The 14668-nt window shown below is 46.5% G+C and overlaps 1 protein-coding gene across 1 annotated transcript in view; it reads right to left on the bottom strand.

Moving 5' to 3' along the window:
- Window positions 1-12344: 12344 nt before the first annotated feature.
- The window catches only part of LOC120037022 (collagen alpha-1(VI) chain-like), a gene marked incomplete at its 5' end in the record, with an annotated part of 29635 nt that continues 27311 nt past the window's right edge, over window positions 12345-14668 (bottom strand). Inside the window, 3 exons of the mRNA XM_038983246.1 lie at window positions 12345-14009; window positions 14162-14191; window positions 14378-14549. Of these exons, the coding sequence (XP_038839174.1) occupies window positions 13408-14009; window positions 14162-14191; window positions 14378-14549 (804 nt within the window). The remainder of the gene's footprint in view (window positions 14010-14161; window positions 14192-14377; window positions 14550-14668) is intronic.

Genomic DNA, 14668 nt, shown 5'->3' with positions numbered 1-14668 from the left:
TAAGCACACAGCCAAGACAACGCAGGAGTGGCTTCAGGACAAGTCTTTGAATGTCCTTGAGTGGCCCAGCCAGAGCCCGGACTTGAACCCGATCGAACATCTCTGGAGAGACCTGAAAATAGCTGTGCAGCGACGCTCCCTATAAAACCTGACAGAGCTTGAGAGGATATGCAGAGAAGAATGGGAGAAACTCCCCAAATACAGGTGTACCAAGCTTGTAGCGTCATACCCAAGAAGACTCAAGGCTGTAATCGCTGCCAAAGGTGCTTCAACAAAGTACTGAGTGAAGCATCTGAATACTTACATTAATGTCATATTTCATTATTATATATTTTTTAGCTACAATTTCTAAAAAACATTTTTTCTTTGTCATTATGGGGTAGAGTTATTATCGGGTGTTGTGTGTAGATTGATGAGGGGAAAAAAGGATTTCATCAATTTTAGAATAAGGCTGTAACCTAGCAAAATTCAAGGGGTCTGAATACTTTCCCAAGGCACTGTATGTCATGTATACTTGCATTATGGTTTTTAACTGGTACCGGGGACCTTCAGACGACTCTTGTGAGCATCCTAGAGCAGAACAGAGAACACCATCATGTTTGTGAGAGTCTCAGCATTGCACAGAGGAGTCATATTAGTGTACAGCCCAAACCGTTCAGACGCTACAGACAGAAGTTGGCAGAAGATGCTGTAACGACATCAGACAAGTGTGCGTCCTAGAGCAAAAACGGAGAACACCATCATTTCTTAGCCAGAAAACATGTTTTGGTAAGAAGACCAATTTTCGGGATGTCTCATGATCTGACAAACACTGCTCTAGCTCTGACCTTTCACCTCAGATGTCTCGTGATCTGACAAACACTGCTCTAGTTCTGACCTTTCACCACAGATGTCTCATGATCTGACAAACACCGCTCTGCCACCTTTCACCACAGATGCCTCATGATCTGACAAACACTGCTCTAGCTCTGACCTTTCACCTCAGATGTCTCATGATCTGACAAACACTGCTCTAGCTCTGACCTTTCACCTCAGATGTCTCATGATCTGACAAACACCTCTGTAGCTCTGACCTTTCACCTCAGATGCGGAAGGACGACATCAGTGGTGGATTGAGACGCAAAAAAACAAATACAGAATCTCTAAGTTAAACAGATAGATTTTTTTGTATTATGTTAATTTTATTTCCTTGAGGCCGTGGAAATTGTAGGCGTCACGATCTTGTGGCTAACAAGTATCAACTACCGTTAGCTAACATAGCTAACTAGAGCTAGCACTGTTTAACACATAGAAAGCTAGCCAGCGAAATAACTTTAGCTTGCTTGTTATCAACTCGAAATTGGCTAACTAATGAAATGAACACTACCGGTCAAAAAAGTTTTAGAACACATACTCATTCACACTCTTGGCATTTTCTCAACCAGCTTCACAAGGTAGTCACCTGGAATGCATTTCAATTAACAGGTGTGCCTTTTAAAAGTTAATTTGTGGATTTTCTTTCTTTCTTAATGGGTTTGAGCCAATCAGTTGGGGTGTGACAAGATAGAGGTGGTATACAGAAGATAGCCCTATTCGGTAAAAGACCAAGTCCATATTATGGCAAGAACAGCTCAAATAAGCAAAGAGAAATGACAGTACATCATTACTTTAAGACATGAAGGTCAGTCAATATGGAACATTTCAAGAACTTTTTAAGTTTCTTCAACTGCAGTCGCAAAAACCATCAAGCGCTATGATGAAACTGGCATGAGGACCGCCACAGGAAAGGAAGACCCAGAGTTACCTCTGCTGCAGAGGATAAGTTCATTAGAGTTACCAGCCTCAGAAATTGCAGCCCAAATAAATGCTTCAGAGTTCAAGTAACAGACACATCTCAACATCAACAATACAGAGGAGACTGTGAATCAGGCCTTCATAGTCGAATTGCTGCAAAGAAACCACTACTAAAGGACACCAATAATAAGAAGAGACTTGCTTGGGCCAAAAAACACAAGCAACATTTTTTAAATAAACTGTCGTCAAGGCAAAGGGTGGCTACCTTGAAGAATCTCAAATATAAAATATAAAATATATTTTGATTGTTTAACACTTTTTTGGTTACTACATGATTCCATATGTGTTATTTCATACTTGTGATGTCTTCACTATTATTCTACAATGTAGAAAATAGTAGAAATAAAGAAAAACCCTTGAATGAGTAGATGTGTCCAAACGCTTGACTGGTACTGCATATATATCAATAGGTCATGCTGGCTCTAAGAGTACATCCTTTACCAACAGTATCAGTCGTTGGCATTGGAAAATGACACAAAATGATCACCTCATGAAAATCATTTTTGTTTTATCAATCAATCAAATTTATTTATAAAGCCCTTCTTACATCAGCTGATGTCACACAGTGCTGTACAGAAACCCAGCCTAAAACCCCAAATAGCAAGCAATGCAGGTGTTGAAGCATGGTGGCTAGGAAAAACTCCCTAGAAAGGCCAAAACCTAGGAAGAAACCTAGAGAGGAACCAGGCTATGAGGGGTGGCCAGTCCTCTTCTGGCTGTACTGGGTAAAGAGGAACCAGGCTCTGAGGGGTGTGCCAGGTGGAGATAGTACATGGCCATTAAGGACAGATTGTTCTTCAAGATGTTCATAGACCAGCAGGGTCATTCAGAGGTCGAGACAGCAGGTGCGGTAGAGAGAGAGAGAGAGAGAGAGAGAGAGAGAGAGAGAGAGAGAGAGAGAGAGAGAGAGAGAGAGAGAGAGAGCGAGAGAGAGAGAGTCAAAAACAGCAGGTCTGGGAAAGGTAGCACGTCCGGTGAACAGGTCAGGGTTCCATAGCCGCAGACAGAACAGTTGAAACTGGAGCAGCTGCATGACCAGATGGACTGGGGACAGCAAGGAGTCATCAGGCCAGGACGTCCTGAGGCATGGTCCCAGGGCTCAGGTCCTCCAGGAGGGGACGGAGGGAGAGAAAATATAAGAGACCAACCCTAGCCCCCCGCCTACTGCAGCATAAAGTAAGATGCTGAAGGTGAGGGAGGGGGGGGGGGGGGGGCAGGATATAACCCCACCCACTTTGCCAATGTACAGCTCTCACACCACTAGAGGGATATCAACAGATCACTAACGTATTACCTGAGACAAGGCTGAATAAAGAAGGAGATCTCCTCCAGGTGTCGCCCATCCTCCCCACTATCCCCTAGGTATTTATACCTGTGAATTCTGTCTGTCTGTGCCAGTTCGTCTTGTTTGTTCAAGTCAACCAGCGTTTTTCTCTCAGCTCCTGTTTTTCCCCAGTCTCTCTTTTTCTAGTCCTCCTGGTTTTGACCCTTGCCTGTCCTGACTCTGAGCCCACCTGCCTGACCACTCTGTCTGCCCCTGACTCTGTGCCTGCCTGCCTGACCCCTCTGCCTGCCCCTGACCTCGAGCCTGCCTGACGCCCTGTACCATTTGGGACTCTGCCCTGGCTATGAACGCTTGCCTGTCCCCGACCTGCCTTTTGTCTATCCCTTGGATTATAATAAATACCAGAGCTCAAACCATCTGCCTCCTGTGTCTGCATCTGGGTCTCCACTGCACGAGCTTGAGGGGACGCAAAACAGGAAACAGGAAGATCACCAACCCACTCAAGTGACGCACCCCTTCTAGGGACGGCATGGAAGAGCACCAGTAAGCCAGTGACTCAGCCTCCGTAATAGCGTCAGAGTCAGAGAATCCTGGTGGAGAGAGGGGAGCTGGCTAGGCAGAGACAGCAAGGGCGGTTCGTCGCTCCAGTGCCATTCCGTTCACCTTCACACCCCTGGGCCAGACTACACTCAATCATAGGACCTACTGAAGAGATAAGTCTTCAATAAAGACTTAATGGTCGAGACCGAATCTGCGTCTCTCACATGGGTAGGCAGACCATTCCATAAAAATGGAGATCTATAGGAGAAAGCCCTGCCTCCAGCTGTTTGCTTAGAAATTCTAGGGACAATAAGAAGGCCTGCGTCTTGTGGCCGTAGCATATGTGTAGGTATATATGGCAGGACCAAATTGGAAAGATAGGTAGGAGCAAGCCCATGTAATACTTTGTAGGTTAGCAGTAAAACCTTGAGTCAGCCCTAGCCTTAACAGGAAGCCAGTGTAGAGAGGCTAGCACTGGAGTAATATGATCAAATGTTTTGGTTCTTGTCCAGATTCTAGCAGGCGTGCTGAGCACTAACTGAAGTTTATTTAGTGTTTTATCCAGCTAGCCAGAGATTAGAGCATTGCAGTAGTCTAATCTAGAAGTGACAAATGCATGGATTAGATTTCTGCATAATTTTTTGAAACATTCTTGATATGTTCGTCAAAAGAGAGATCAGGGTCCAGAGTAACGCCGAGGTCCTTCACAGTTTTATTTGAGATGACTGTACAACCATCTAGATTAATTAACAGGAGATCTCTTTGTTTTTTGGGACCTAGAACTAGTATCTCTGTATTTTCTGTATTTTCTGAGTTTAAAACTAAAACATTTGCAATTCTGGGGCCTCACCATGTTTCATCGAAATGTACAGCTGTGTGTCGTCCGCATAGCAGTGAAAGTAAACTTTATGTTTCCGAATGACATCCCCAAGAGGTAAAATATATAGTGAAAACAATAGTGGTCCTAAAACTGTATTGACGCTTTGCCTGTTTGATGGTTTGTCGCAGGGCATAGCAGGATTTCTTGTAAGCTTCCGGGTTAGAGTCCCGCACCTTGAAAGCGGCAGCTCTACCCTTTAGCTCAGTCCGGATGTTGCCTGTAATCCATGGCTTCTGGTTGGGGTATGTACGTACAGTCACTGTGGGGACGACGTCCTCGATGCACTTATTGATAAAGCCAGTGACTGATGTGGTGTACTCCTCAATGCCATCGGAAGAATCCCGGAACATGTTCCATTCTGTGATAACAAAACAGTCCTGTAGTTCAGCATCTGCTTCATCTGACCACTTTTTTATAGACCGAGTCACTGGTACTTCCTGCTTTAATTTTAGCTTGTAAGCAGGAATCAGGAGGATAGAATTATGGTCAGATTTGCCAAATGGAGGGCGAGGGAGAGCTTTATACGTGTCTCTGTGTGTGGAGTACAGGTGGTCTAGAATTTTTCTCCTTTAGTTGCACATTTAAAATGCTGATAGAAATGAGGTAAAACTGATTTAAGTTTCCCTGCATTAAAGTCTCCGGCCACTATTAGTGCCGCCTCTGGGTGATTTCCTGTTTACTTATTTCCTTATACAACTGACTGAGTGCGGTCTTAGTGCCCATATTTGTCTGTGGTGGTAAATAAACAGCCACGAAAAGTATAGCTGAAAACACTCAAGGCAAGTAGTGTGGCCTGCAATTTATCACAATATACTCTCCTTCAGGCGAGCAAAATCTAGAAACTTCCTTAGATTCGTGCACCAGCTGTTGTTTACAAATATGCACAGATCGCCCCCCCCCTCTCGTCTTACCGGAGTGTGCTGTTCTATCTTGCCGGTGCAGCGTATATCCCGCTAGCTGAATATCCTTTTGTCATTCAGCCACGATTCCTTGAAACATAGGATATTACAGTTTTTGATGTAGGATATTCGTGATCGTACCTCGTCTAATATATTGTCCAATGATTGCACATTGGCGAGTAGTATTGACGGTAATGGCAGCTTTCCCATTCGCCTTCTCCGGGTCCTGACCAGGCATCCGGCTCTTTTTCAAGTGGTACCAGAGTGCCAAGTCTAGATCCAAGAGGCTTCTAAACAGCTTCTACCCCCAGGCCATAAAACTCCTGAACATCTAATCAAATGGCTCCCCAGACTATTTGCATTGTCCCCCCCCCCCTCTCCCCCTCTTCTACGCTGCTGCTACTACTCTCTGTTATTATCTATGCATAGTCACTTTAATAACTTTACCTACATGTACATATTACCTCAATAACCTCGACACCTGTGTCCCCGCACATTGACTCTGTACCGGTACCCCCTGTATATAGCCTCCACATTGACTCTGTACCGGTACCCCTTGTATATAGCCTCCACATTGACTCTGTACCGGTACCCCCTGTATATAGCCTCCACATTGACTCTGTACCGGTACCCCCTGTATATAGCCTCCACATTGACTCTGTACCGGTACCTCCTGTATATAGCCTCCACATTGACTCTCTTCCGGTACCCCCTGTATATAGCCTCCACATTGACTCTGTACCGGTACCCCCCTGTATATAGCCTCCACATTGACTCTGTACCGGTACCCCCTGTATATAGCCTCCCCATTGACTCTGTACCGGTACCCCCTGTATATAGGCTCCACAATGACTCTGTACCAGTACCCCCTGTATATCGCCTCCACATTGACTCTGTACTTGTACCCCCTGTATATAGCCTCCACATTGACTCTGTACTGGTACCCCCTGTATATAGCCTCCACATTGACTCTGTACCGGTACACCCTGTATATAGCCTCCACATTGACTCTGTACCGGTACCCCCTGTATATAGCCTCCACATTGACTCTGTACCGGTACCCCCTGTATATAGCCTCCACATTGACTCTGTACCGGTACCCCCTGTATACAGCCTCCACATTGACTCTGTACCGGTATCACCTGTATATAGCCTCCACATTGACTCTGTACCGGTATCCCCTGTATATAGCCTCCACATTGACTCTGTACCGGTATCCCCTGTATATAGCCTCCACATTGACTCTGTACCGGTATCCCCTGTATATAGCCTCCACATTGACTCTGTACCGGTATCCCCTGTATATAGCCTCCACATTGACTCTGTACCGGTATCCCCTGTATATAGCCTCCACGTTGACTCTGTACCAGTACCCCCTGTATATAGCCTCCACATTGACTCTGTACTGGTATCCCCTGTATATAGCCTCCACATTGACTCTGTACCGGTATCCCCTGTATATAGCCTCCACGTTGACTCTGTACCAGTACCCCCTGTATATAGGCTCCACAATGACTCTGTACCAGTACCCCCTGTATATCGCCTCCACATTGACTCTGTACTTGTACCCCCTGTATATAGCCTCCACATTGACTCTGTACTGGTACCCCCTGTATATAGCCTCCACATTGACTCTGTACCGGTACACCCTGTATATAGCCTCCACATTGACTCTGTACCGGTACCCCCTGTATATAGCCTCCACATTGACTCTGTACCGGTACCCCCTGTATATAGCCTCCACATTGACTCTGTACCGGTACCCCCTGTATACAGCCTCCACATTGACTCTGTACCGGTATCACCTGTATATAGCCTCCACATTGACTCTGTACCGGTATCCCCTGTATATAGCCTCCACATTGACTCTGTACCGGTATCCCCTGTATATAGCCTCCACATTGACTCTGTACCGGTATCCCCTGTATATAGCCTCCACATTGACTCTGTACCGGTATCCCCTGTATATAGCCTCCACATTGACTCTGTACCGGTATCCCCTGTATATAGCCTCCACGTTGACTCTGTACCAGTACCCCCTGTATATAGCCTCCACATTGACTCTGTACTGGTATCCCCTGTATATAGCCTCCACATTGACTCTGTACCGGTATCCCCTGTATATAGCCTCCACATTGACTCTGTACCGGTATCCCCTGTATATAGCCTCCACGTTGACTCTGTACCGGTATCCCCTGTATATAGCCTCCACATTGACTCTGTACCGGTATCCCCTGTATATAGCCTCCACATTGACTCTGTACCGGTATCCCCTGTATATAGCCTCCACATTGACTCTGTACCGGTACCCCTGTATATAGCCTCCACGTTGACTCTGTACCGGTATCCCCTGTATATAGCCTCCACGTTGACTCTGTACTGGTACCCCCTGTATATAGCCTCCACATTGACTCTGTACCGGTATCCCCTGTATATAGCCTCCACATTGACTCTGTACCGGTATCCCCTGTATATAGCCTCCACATTGACTCTGTACCGTAACACCCTGTATATAGCCTCCACATTGACTCTGTACCGGTACACCCTGTATATAGCCTCCACATTGACTCTGTACCGGTATCCCCTGTATATAGCCTCCACATTGACTCTGTACTGGTATCCCCTGTATATAGCCTCCACATTGACTCTGTACTGGTACCCCCTGTATATAGCCTCCACATTGACTCTGTACCGGTATCCCCTGTATATAGCCTCCACATTGACTCTGTACTGGTATCCCCTGTATATAGCCTCCACGTTGACTCTGTACTGGTACCCCCTGTATATAGCCTCCACATTGACTCTGTACCGGTATCCCCTGTATATAGCCTCCACATTGACTCTGTACCGGTATCCCCTGTATATAGCCTCCACATTGACTCTGTACCGTAACACCCTGTATATAGCCTCCACATTGACTCTGTACCGGTACACCCTGTATATAGCCTCCACATTGACTCTGTACCGGTATCCCCTGTATATAGCCTCCACATTGACTCTGTACCAGTACCCCCTGTATATAGCCTCCACATTGACTCTGTACCGTAACACCCTGTATATAGCCTCCACATTGACTCTGTACCGTAACACCCTGTATATAGCCTCCACATTGACTCTGTACTTGTACCCTCTGTATATAGCCTCCACATTGACTCTGTACCGTAACACCCTGTATATAGCCTCCACATTGACTCTGTACTGGTATCCCCTGTATATAGCCTCCACATTGACTCTGTACCGGTACCCCCTGTATATAGCCTCCACATTGACTCTGTACCGGTACCCCCTGTATATAGCCTCCACATTGACTCTGTACCGTAACACCCTGTATATAGCCTCCACATTGACTCTGTACCAGTACCCCCTGTATATAGCCTCCACATTGACTCTGTACCGGTACCCCCTGTATATAGCCTCCACATTGACTCTGTACCGTAACACCCTGTATATAGTCTCCACATTGACTCTGTACCAGTACCCCCTGTATATAGCCTCCACATTGACTCTGTACTGGTACCCCCTGTATATAGCCTCCACATTGACTCTGTACCGTAATACCCTGTATATAGCCTCCACATTGACTCTGTACCGTAATACCCTGTATATAGCCTCCACATTGACTCTGTACCGGTACCCCCTGTATATAGCCTCCACATTGACTCTGTACCGGTACCCCCTGTATATAGCCTCCACATTGACTCTGTACCGGTACCCCCTGTATATAGCCTCCACATTGACTCTGTACCGATACCCCCTGTATATAGCCTCCACATTGACTCTGTACTGGTATCCCCTGTATATAGCCTCCACATTGACTCTGTACTGGTACCCCCTGTATATAGCCTCCACATTGACTCTGTACTGGTACCCCCTGTATATAGTCTCCACATTGACTCTGTACTGGTACCCCCTGTATATAGCCTCCACATTGACTCTGTACTGGTACCCCCTGTATATAGCCTCCACATTGACTCTGTACCGGTACCCCCTGTATATAGCCTCCACATTGACTCTGTACCGTAAGACCCTGTATATAGCCTCCACATTGACTCTGTACCAGTACCCCCTGTATATAGCCTCCACATTGACTCTGTACCGTAAGACCCTGTATATAGCCTCCACGTTGACTCTGTACCAGTACCCCCTGTATATAGCCTCCACATTGACTCTGTACCGTAACACCCTGTATATAGCCTCCACATTGACTCTGTACCGTAACACCCTGTATATAGCCTCCACATTGACTCTGTACTGGTACCCTCTGTATATAGCCTCCACATTGACTCTGTACCGTAACACCCTGTATATAGCCTCCACATTGACTCTGTACTGGTATCCCCTGTATATAGCCTCCACATTGACTCTGTACCGGTACCCCCTGTATATAGCCTCCACATTGACTCTGTACCGGTACCCCCTGTATATAGCCTCCACATTGACTCTGTACCGTAACACCCTGTATATAGCCTCCACATTGACTCTGTACCAGTACCCCCTGTATATAGCCTCCACATTGACTCTGTACCGGTACCCCCTGTATATAGCCTCCACATTGACTCTGTACCGTAACACCCTGTATATAGTCTCCACATTGACTCTGTACCAGTACCCCCTGTATATAGCCTCCACATTGACTCTGTACTGGTACCCCCTGTATATAGCCTCCACATTGACTCTGTACCGTAATACCCTGTATATAGCCTCCACATTGACTCTGTACCGTAATACCCTGTATATAGCCTCCACATTGACTCTGTACCGGTACCCCCTGTATATAGCCTCCACATTGACTCTGTACCGGTACCCCCTGTATATAGCCTCCACATTGACTCTGTACCGGTACCCCCTGTATATAGCCTCCACATTGACTCTGTACCGATACCCCCTGTATATAGCCTCCACATTGACTCTGTACTGGTATCCCCTGTATATAGCCTCCACATTGACTCTGTACTGGTACCCCCTGTATATAGCCTCCACATTGACTCTGTACTGGTACCCCCTGTATATAGTCTCCACATTGACTCTGTACTGGTACCCCCTGTATATAGCCTCCACATTGACTCTGTACTGGTACCCCCTGTATATAGCCTCCACATTGACTCTGTACCGGTACCCCCTGTATATAGCCTCCACATTGACTCTGTACCGTAAGACCCTGTATATAGCCTCCACATTGACTCTGTACCAGTACCCCCTGTATATAGCCTCCACATTGACTCTGTACCGTAAGACCCTGTATATAGCCTCCACGTTGACTCTGTACTGGTACCCCCTGTATATAGCCTCCACATTGACTCTGTACCGTAATACCCTGTATATAGCCTCCACATTGACTCTGTACCGTAATACCCTGTATATAGCCTCCACATTGACTCTGTACCGGTACCCCCTGTATATAGCCTCCACATTGACTCTGTACCGGTACCCCCTGTATATAGCCTCCACATTGACTCTGTACCGGTACCCCCTGTATATAGCCTCCACATTGACTCTGTACCGGTACCCCCTGTATATAGCCTCCACATTGACTCTGTACCGGTACCCCCTGTATATAGCCTCCACATTGACTCTGTACAGGTACTCCCTGTATATAGCCTCCACATTGACTCTGTACCGGTACCCCCTGTATATAGCCTCCACATTGACTCTGTACCGGTATCCCCTGTATATAGCCTCCACATTGACTCTGTACCGGTATCCCCTGTATATAGCCTCCACATTGACTCTGTACCGGTATCCCCTGTATATAGCCTCCACATTGACTCTGTACCGTAACTCCCTGTATATAGCCTCCACATTGACTCTGTACCCTAAAACCCTGTATATAACCTCCACATTGACTCTGTACCGGTATCCCCTGTATATAGCCTCCACATTGACTCTGTACCGTAATACCCTGTATATAGCCTCCACATTGACTCTGTACCGTAACACCCTGTATATAGCCTCCACATTGACTCTGTACCGTAATACCCTGTATATAGCCTCCACATTGACTCTGTACCGTAATACCCTGTATATAGCCTCCACATTGACTCTGTACCGTAACACCCTGTATATAGCCCCGCTATTGTTATTTACTGCTGCTCTTTATTTATTTATCTTATCTCTTACTTTTTGGGAGGGATTTTCTTAAAACTGCATTGTTGGTTAAGGACTTGTAAGTAAGCATTTCACTGTTGTGACAAATACAATTTTATTTTATTTGATAGATAGCTGCAGCTGGCTATCCTATCACCAAGCTATGCTAGCTAGATGCTATCAGCTAACTGACTTGACAGAGAAATATCAGCTAGATAGGATAGCAGCTGCAGCTATCACCAAGCTATGCTACTTAGCTGCTGACAGCTCGTCTAAACAAGGTCAGCACAGGCTTTAGCCTACACATAGAACTGAATTAGCTGACCATCTTGAGATGGCAGTCAGAAGGGGAGAACTCAACTCCAAAACGTATTTTTCTCCATAGCAAAGCTAGCTTAGCTCACCTTGATGTACTCACTACTGCCCATGTGTGTGAGATTGAATGGTAAAGACACACCCACATGACTACTTACGTTAGCCTTCAGTCATGGCCGCTACCCATTTCTTAAAAACGAGGCCAAAACAGGATATGCAGTCACCCTTTAACCCAGAAGGCCCCTTGAGGTCAAAATACCTATTTTTTTTAGGCCAATGAGAAAGAAGAGAGGTGTGTGTATCTGAAGGACAGAAGAGAGATGTGTCAATGACAGAAGGGTGTGTGTTGTGTGTGTGTGTGTGGTGTGTGTGTGTGTGGTGTGTGTGGTGTGTGTGTGTGTGTGTGGTGTGTGTGTGTGTGTGTGTGTGTGTGTGTGTGTGTGTGTGTGTGTGTGTGTGTGTGTGTGTGTGTAGGACATACAGAAAACAGACACTACAGAAACATTTATTGGGGGTGAAGCGGCATTTAATGAAGCAGCTTGCTTGGTCCAAACAAAATGTCTGGCGGCAGGTTTTCTTCCAGGTCAAGACATCAGTCTGTCTACTGCTACAGAGGTCATCTGACTCTGAGACACTTGCTCTGAACGATAGCACCAAGGATTAATGATTTATTACATAGAGGGAATTTCCTGCTGACAACACACACACAATCTGTTACCTGGAACGTCGAAGGACTGAATAATCCGGCCAAAACAATGTTGACGGTTGGTGGCCTTCAAGGGTTAATGAGGCTGATACAGAGAGGAGTGTGTGTGTGTGTGTGTGTGTCTGTCATCATCTGAACAAGTGAACCCAGACATACTGTTTATAGAGAAAATCCTACATGATATGCTGGACATTAGAGACCATTCCCCTAAACACACACATATTGTCTGTGTCCAGCTGTTCAGTATCTTCATTTGGACAAGGTTGTCTAGAGGATGTTTAATGTTTAACTTTGATGTTTAAAACATATGGAGTGATGTCATATCCTGTTCTGTCTCTGATCTACAAACAACATAAAATAAGTTTGTTTAAAAAAAAAACACACAAAAAAAAAAACATTATTTTACAGTACACCGTTCTGTTTAATGCTGTGTTCATGTGCTGCTTGGAATTATGGAACTGGGAACAGTCTGACTGGGAATTATGGAACTGGGAACAGTCTGACTGGGAATTATGGAACTGGGAACAGTCTGACTGGGAATTATGGAACTGGGAACAGTCTGACTGGAAGGATTTACAACTTAGAAGCTCATAACAAACTGTTTTAGACATCTGAAACTAGTTTCTGTTATGGGAGTTTTTCTGAAATTTCCCGGTTGGTTAGGTCCTGATAATCCAGAGAGCACATGAACACAGTGTAACACAATCTCTTACACAGTCTGACACACAATCGTCTTCTGTCATTATCGGACATAAAAACACAACTAAAACACAGTGATAGTAAATGAGCGACGAAGTACGAATGGACATTCATAATGAGGGAGACTAAACTCTAAAGCATGTGGTCCCAGCCCTTGCCCCTGAACTCAGGCCTGAGAGACCCTGCGGGACACGGTCTGGTAGAACACGCCACGCAGCAGAGATGGGTAGTCTGGGACGCGGAACAGGTGGCGCTGGGCATAGGTGACATCGTAACTCCTCCCCCTGCTGACCAGCGAGCGCAGGTTGGCCTCGCTCACCTGGTTGCCCACGGTGATAACGTACAGCTCCACTCCCGCCTCCGACACCAGCCGCACGCGCTTCTCCAACATCGCCTCGGTAACGCCCTGCGACCTCCCGTCCGAGAACAGTACCAGCTTCTTCTTCCTGTTCCCGCCCCCTGATGTCTTGAATTGCTCCATGGCGAAGGCCATCGCCTTGGTAACGTCAGTACCGTCGTTCTGGAAGGTGGCGGCATCGATCTTACTGGTCAGCACGGTGAGGTTAGAGGTCAGCTCCGCCTCCATGCGGCGTTCGCGGCTGTACTGGCCCACGGCGACACGCACGGCAGCGCGGCCGGACCTCTCGGCAGACAGGAAGCGCTCAGCCAGACGCTTGACGAAGGTCTTGCTGGAGTCAAAGTTCCTCTGTCCCACACTGGCTGAACTGTCCATCATCAACACGATGTCTGTGTCCCCTGAGAACGAGACTGGAGGACAGAAACAACAGGATAAACAACAACATCCAAGAAGAAGAATATATAGAGAAACCCTGATCCTAACCCATGCAGATGTCTGAAGACAATGAGACTGTAGAGATCAGGACAGAGATGAACCACATTGTAACAAACGGTTGACTTACTGGGACATTTGTAGTTGGGACACTTCTTATCTGTGGAAGGAAATAGAGAGACACAAATGGATTAGGACATTTTCAAGTCAATGATTTACACAGAAGTAATGTTAGAGTCTGTATCAGAACCAAGGGGTTCACCAGCGTGTGTGTGTGTGTGTGTGTGTGTGTGTGTGTGTGTGTGTGTGTGTGTGTGTGTGTGTGTGTGTGTGTGTGTGTGTGTACCTTCACAGATGCGTGTGGTGAGGTTCTGTAGAAAGGAGTCATCCAGCAGCTCAGCGAAGTTCTCCAGTACGAAGGAGAAGCCTGGTTTAGGGTCGCTCTTACAGACCACATCACTGAGCTGTTCATGGTTGGGCTGACGGCCAGAGTAGTCCTTCACTCCCAGACCACCCACCTGACAGAGAGAGGGGGGCAGGGTTAGTGTGTGTGTGTGTGTGTGTGTGTGTGTGTGTGTGTGTGTGTGTGTGTGTGTGTGTGTGTGTGTGTGTGTGTGTGTGTGTGTGTGTCTAATGG

Source organism: Salvelinus namaycush, unplaced genomic scaffold (assembly GCF_016432855.1).
Source record: "Salvelinus namaycush isolate Seneca unplaced genomic scaffold, SaNama_1.0 Scaffold1547, whole genome shotgun sequence".
Taxonomy (NCBI): domain Eukaryota; kingdom Metazoa; phylum Chordata; class Actinopteri; order Salmoniformes; family Salmonidae; genus Salvelinus; species Salvelinus namaycush.
The sequence above is the reverse complement of the archived record's forward strand: the minus strand, read 5'-3'. Positions and strand labels throughout refer to the sequence as shown.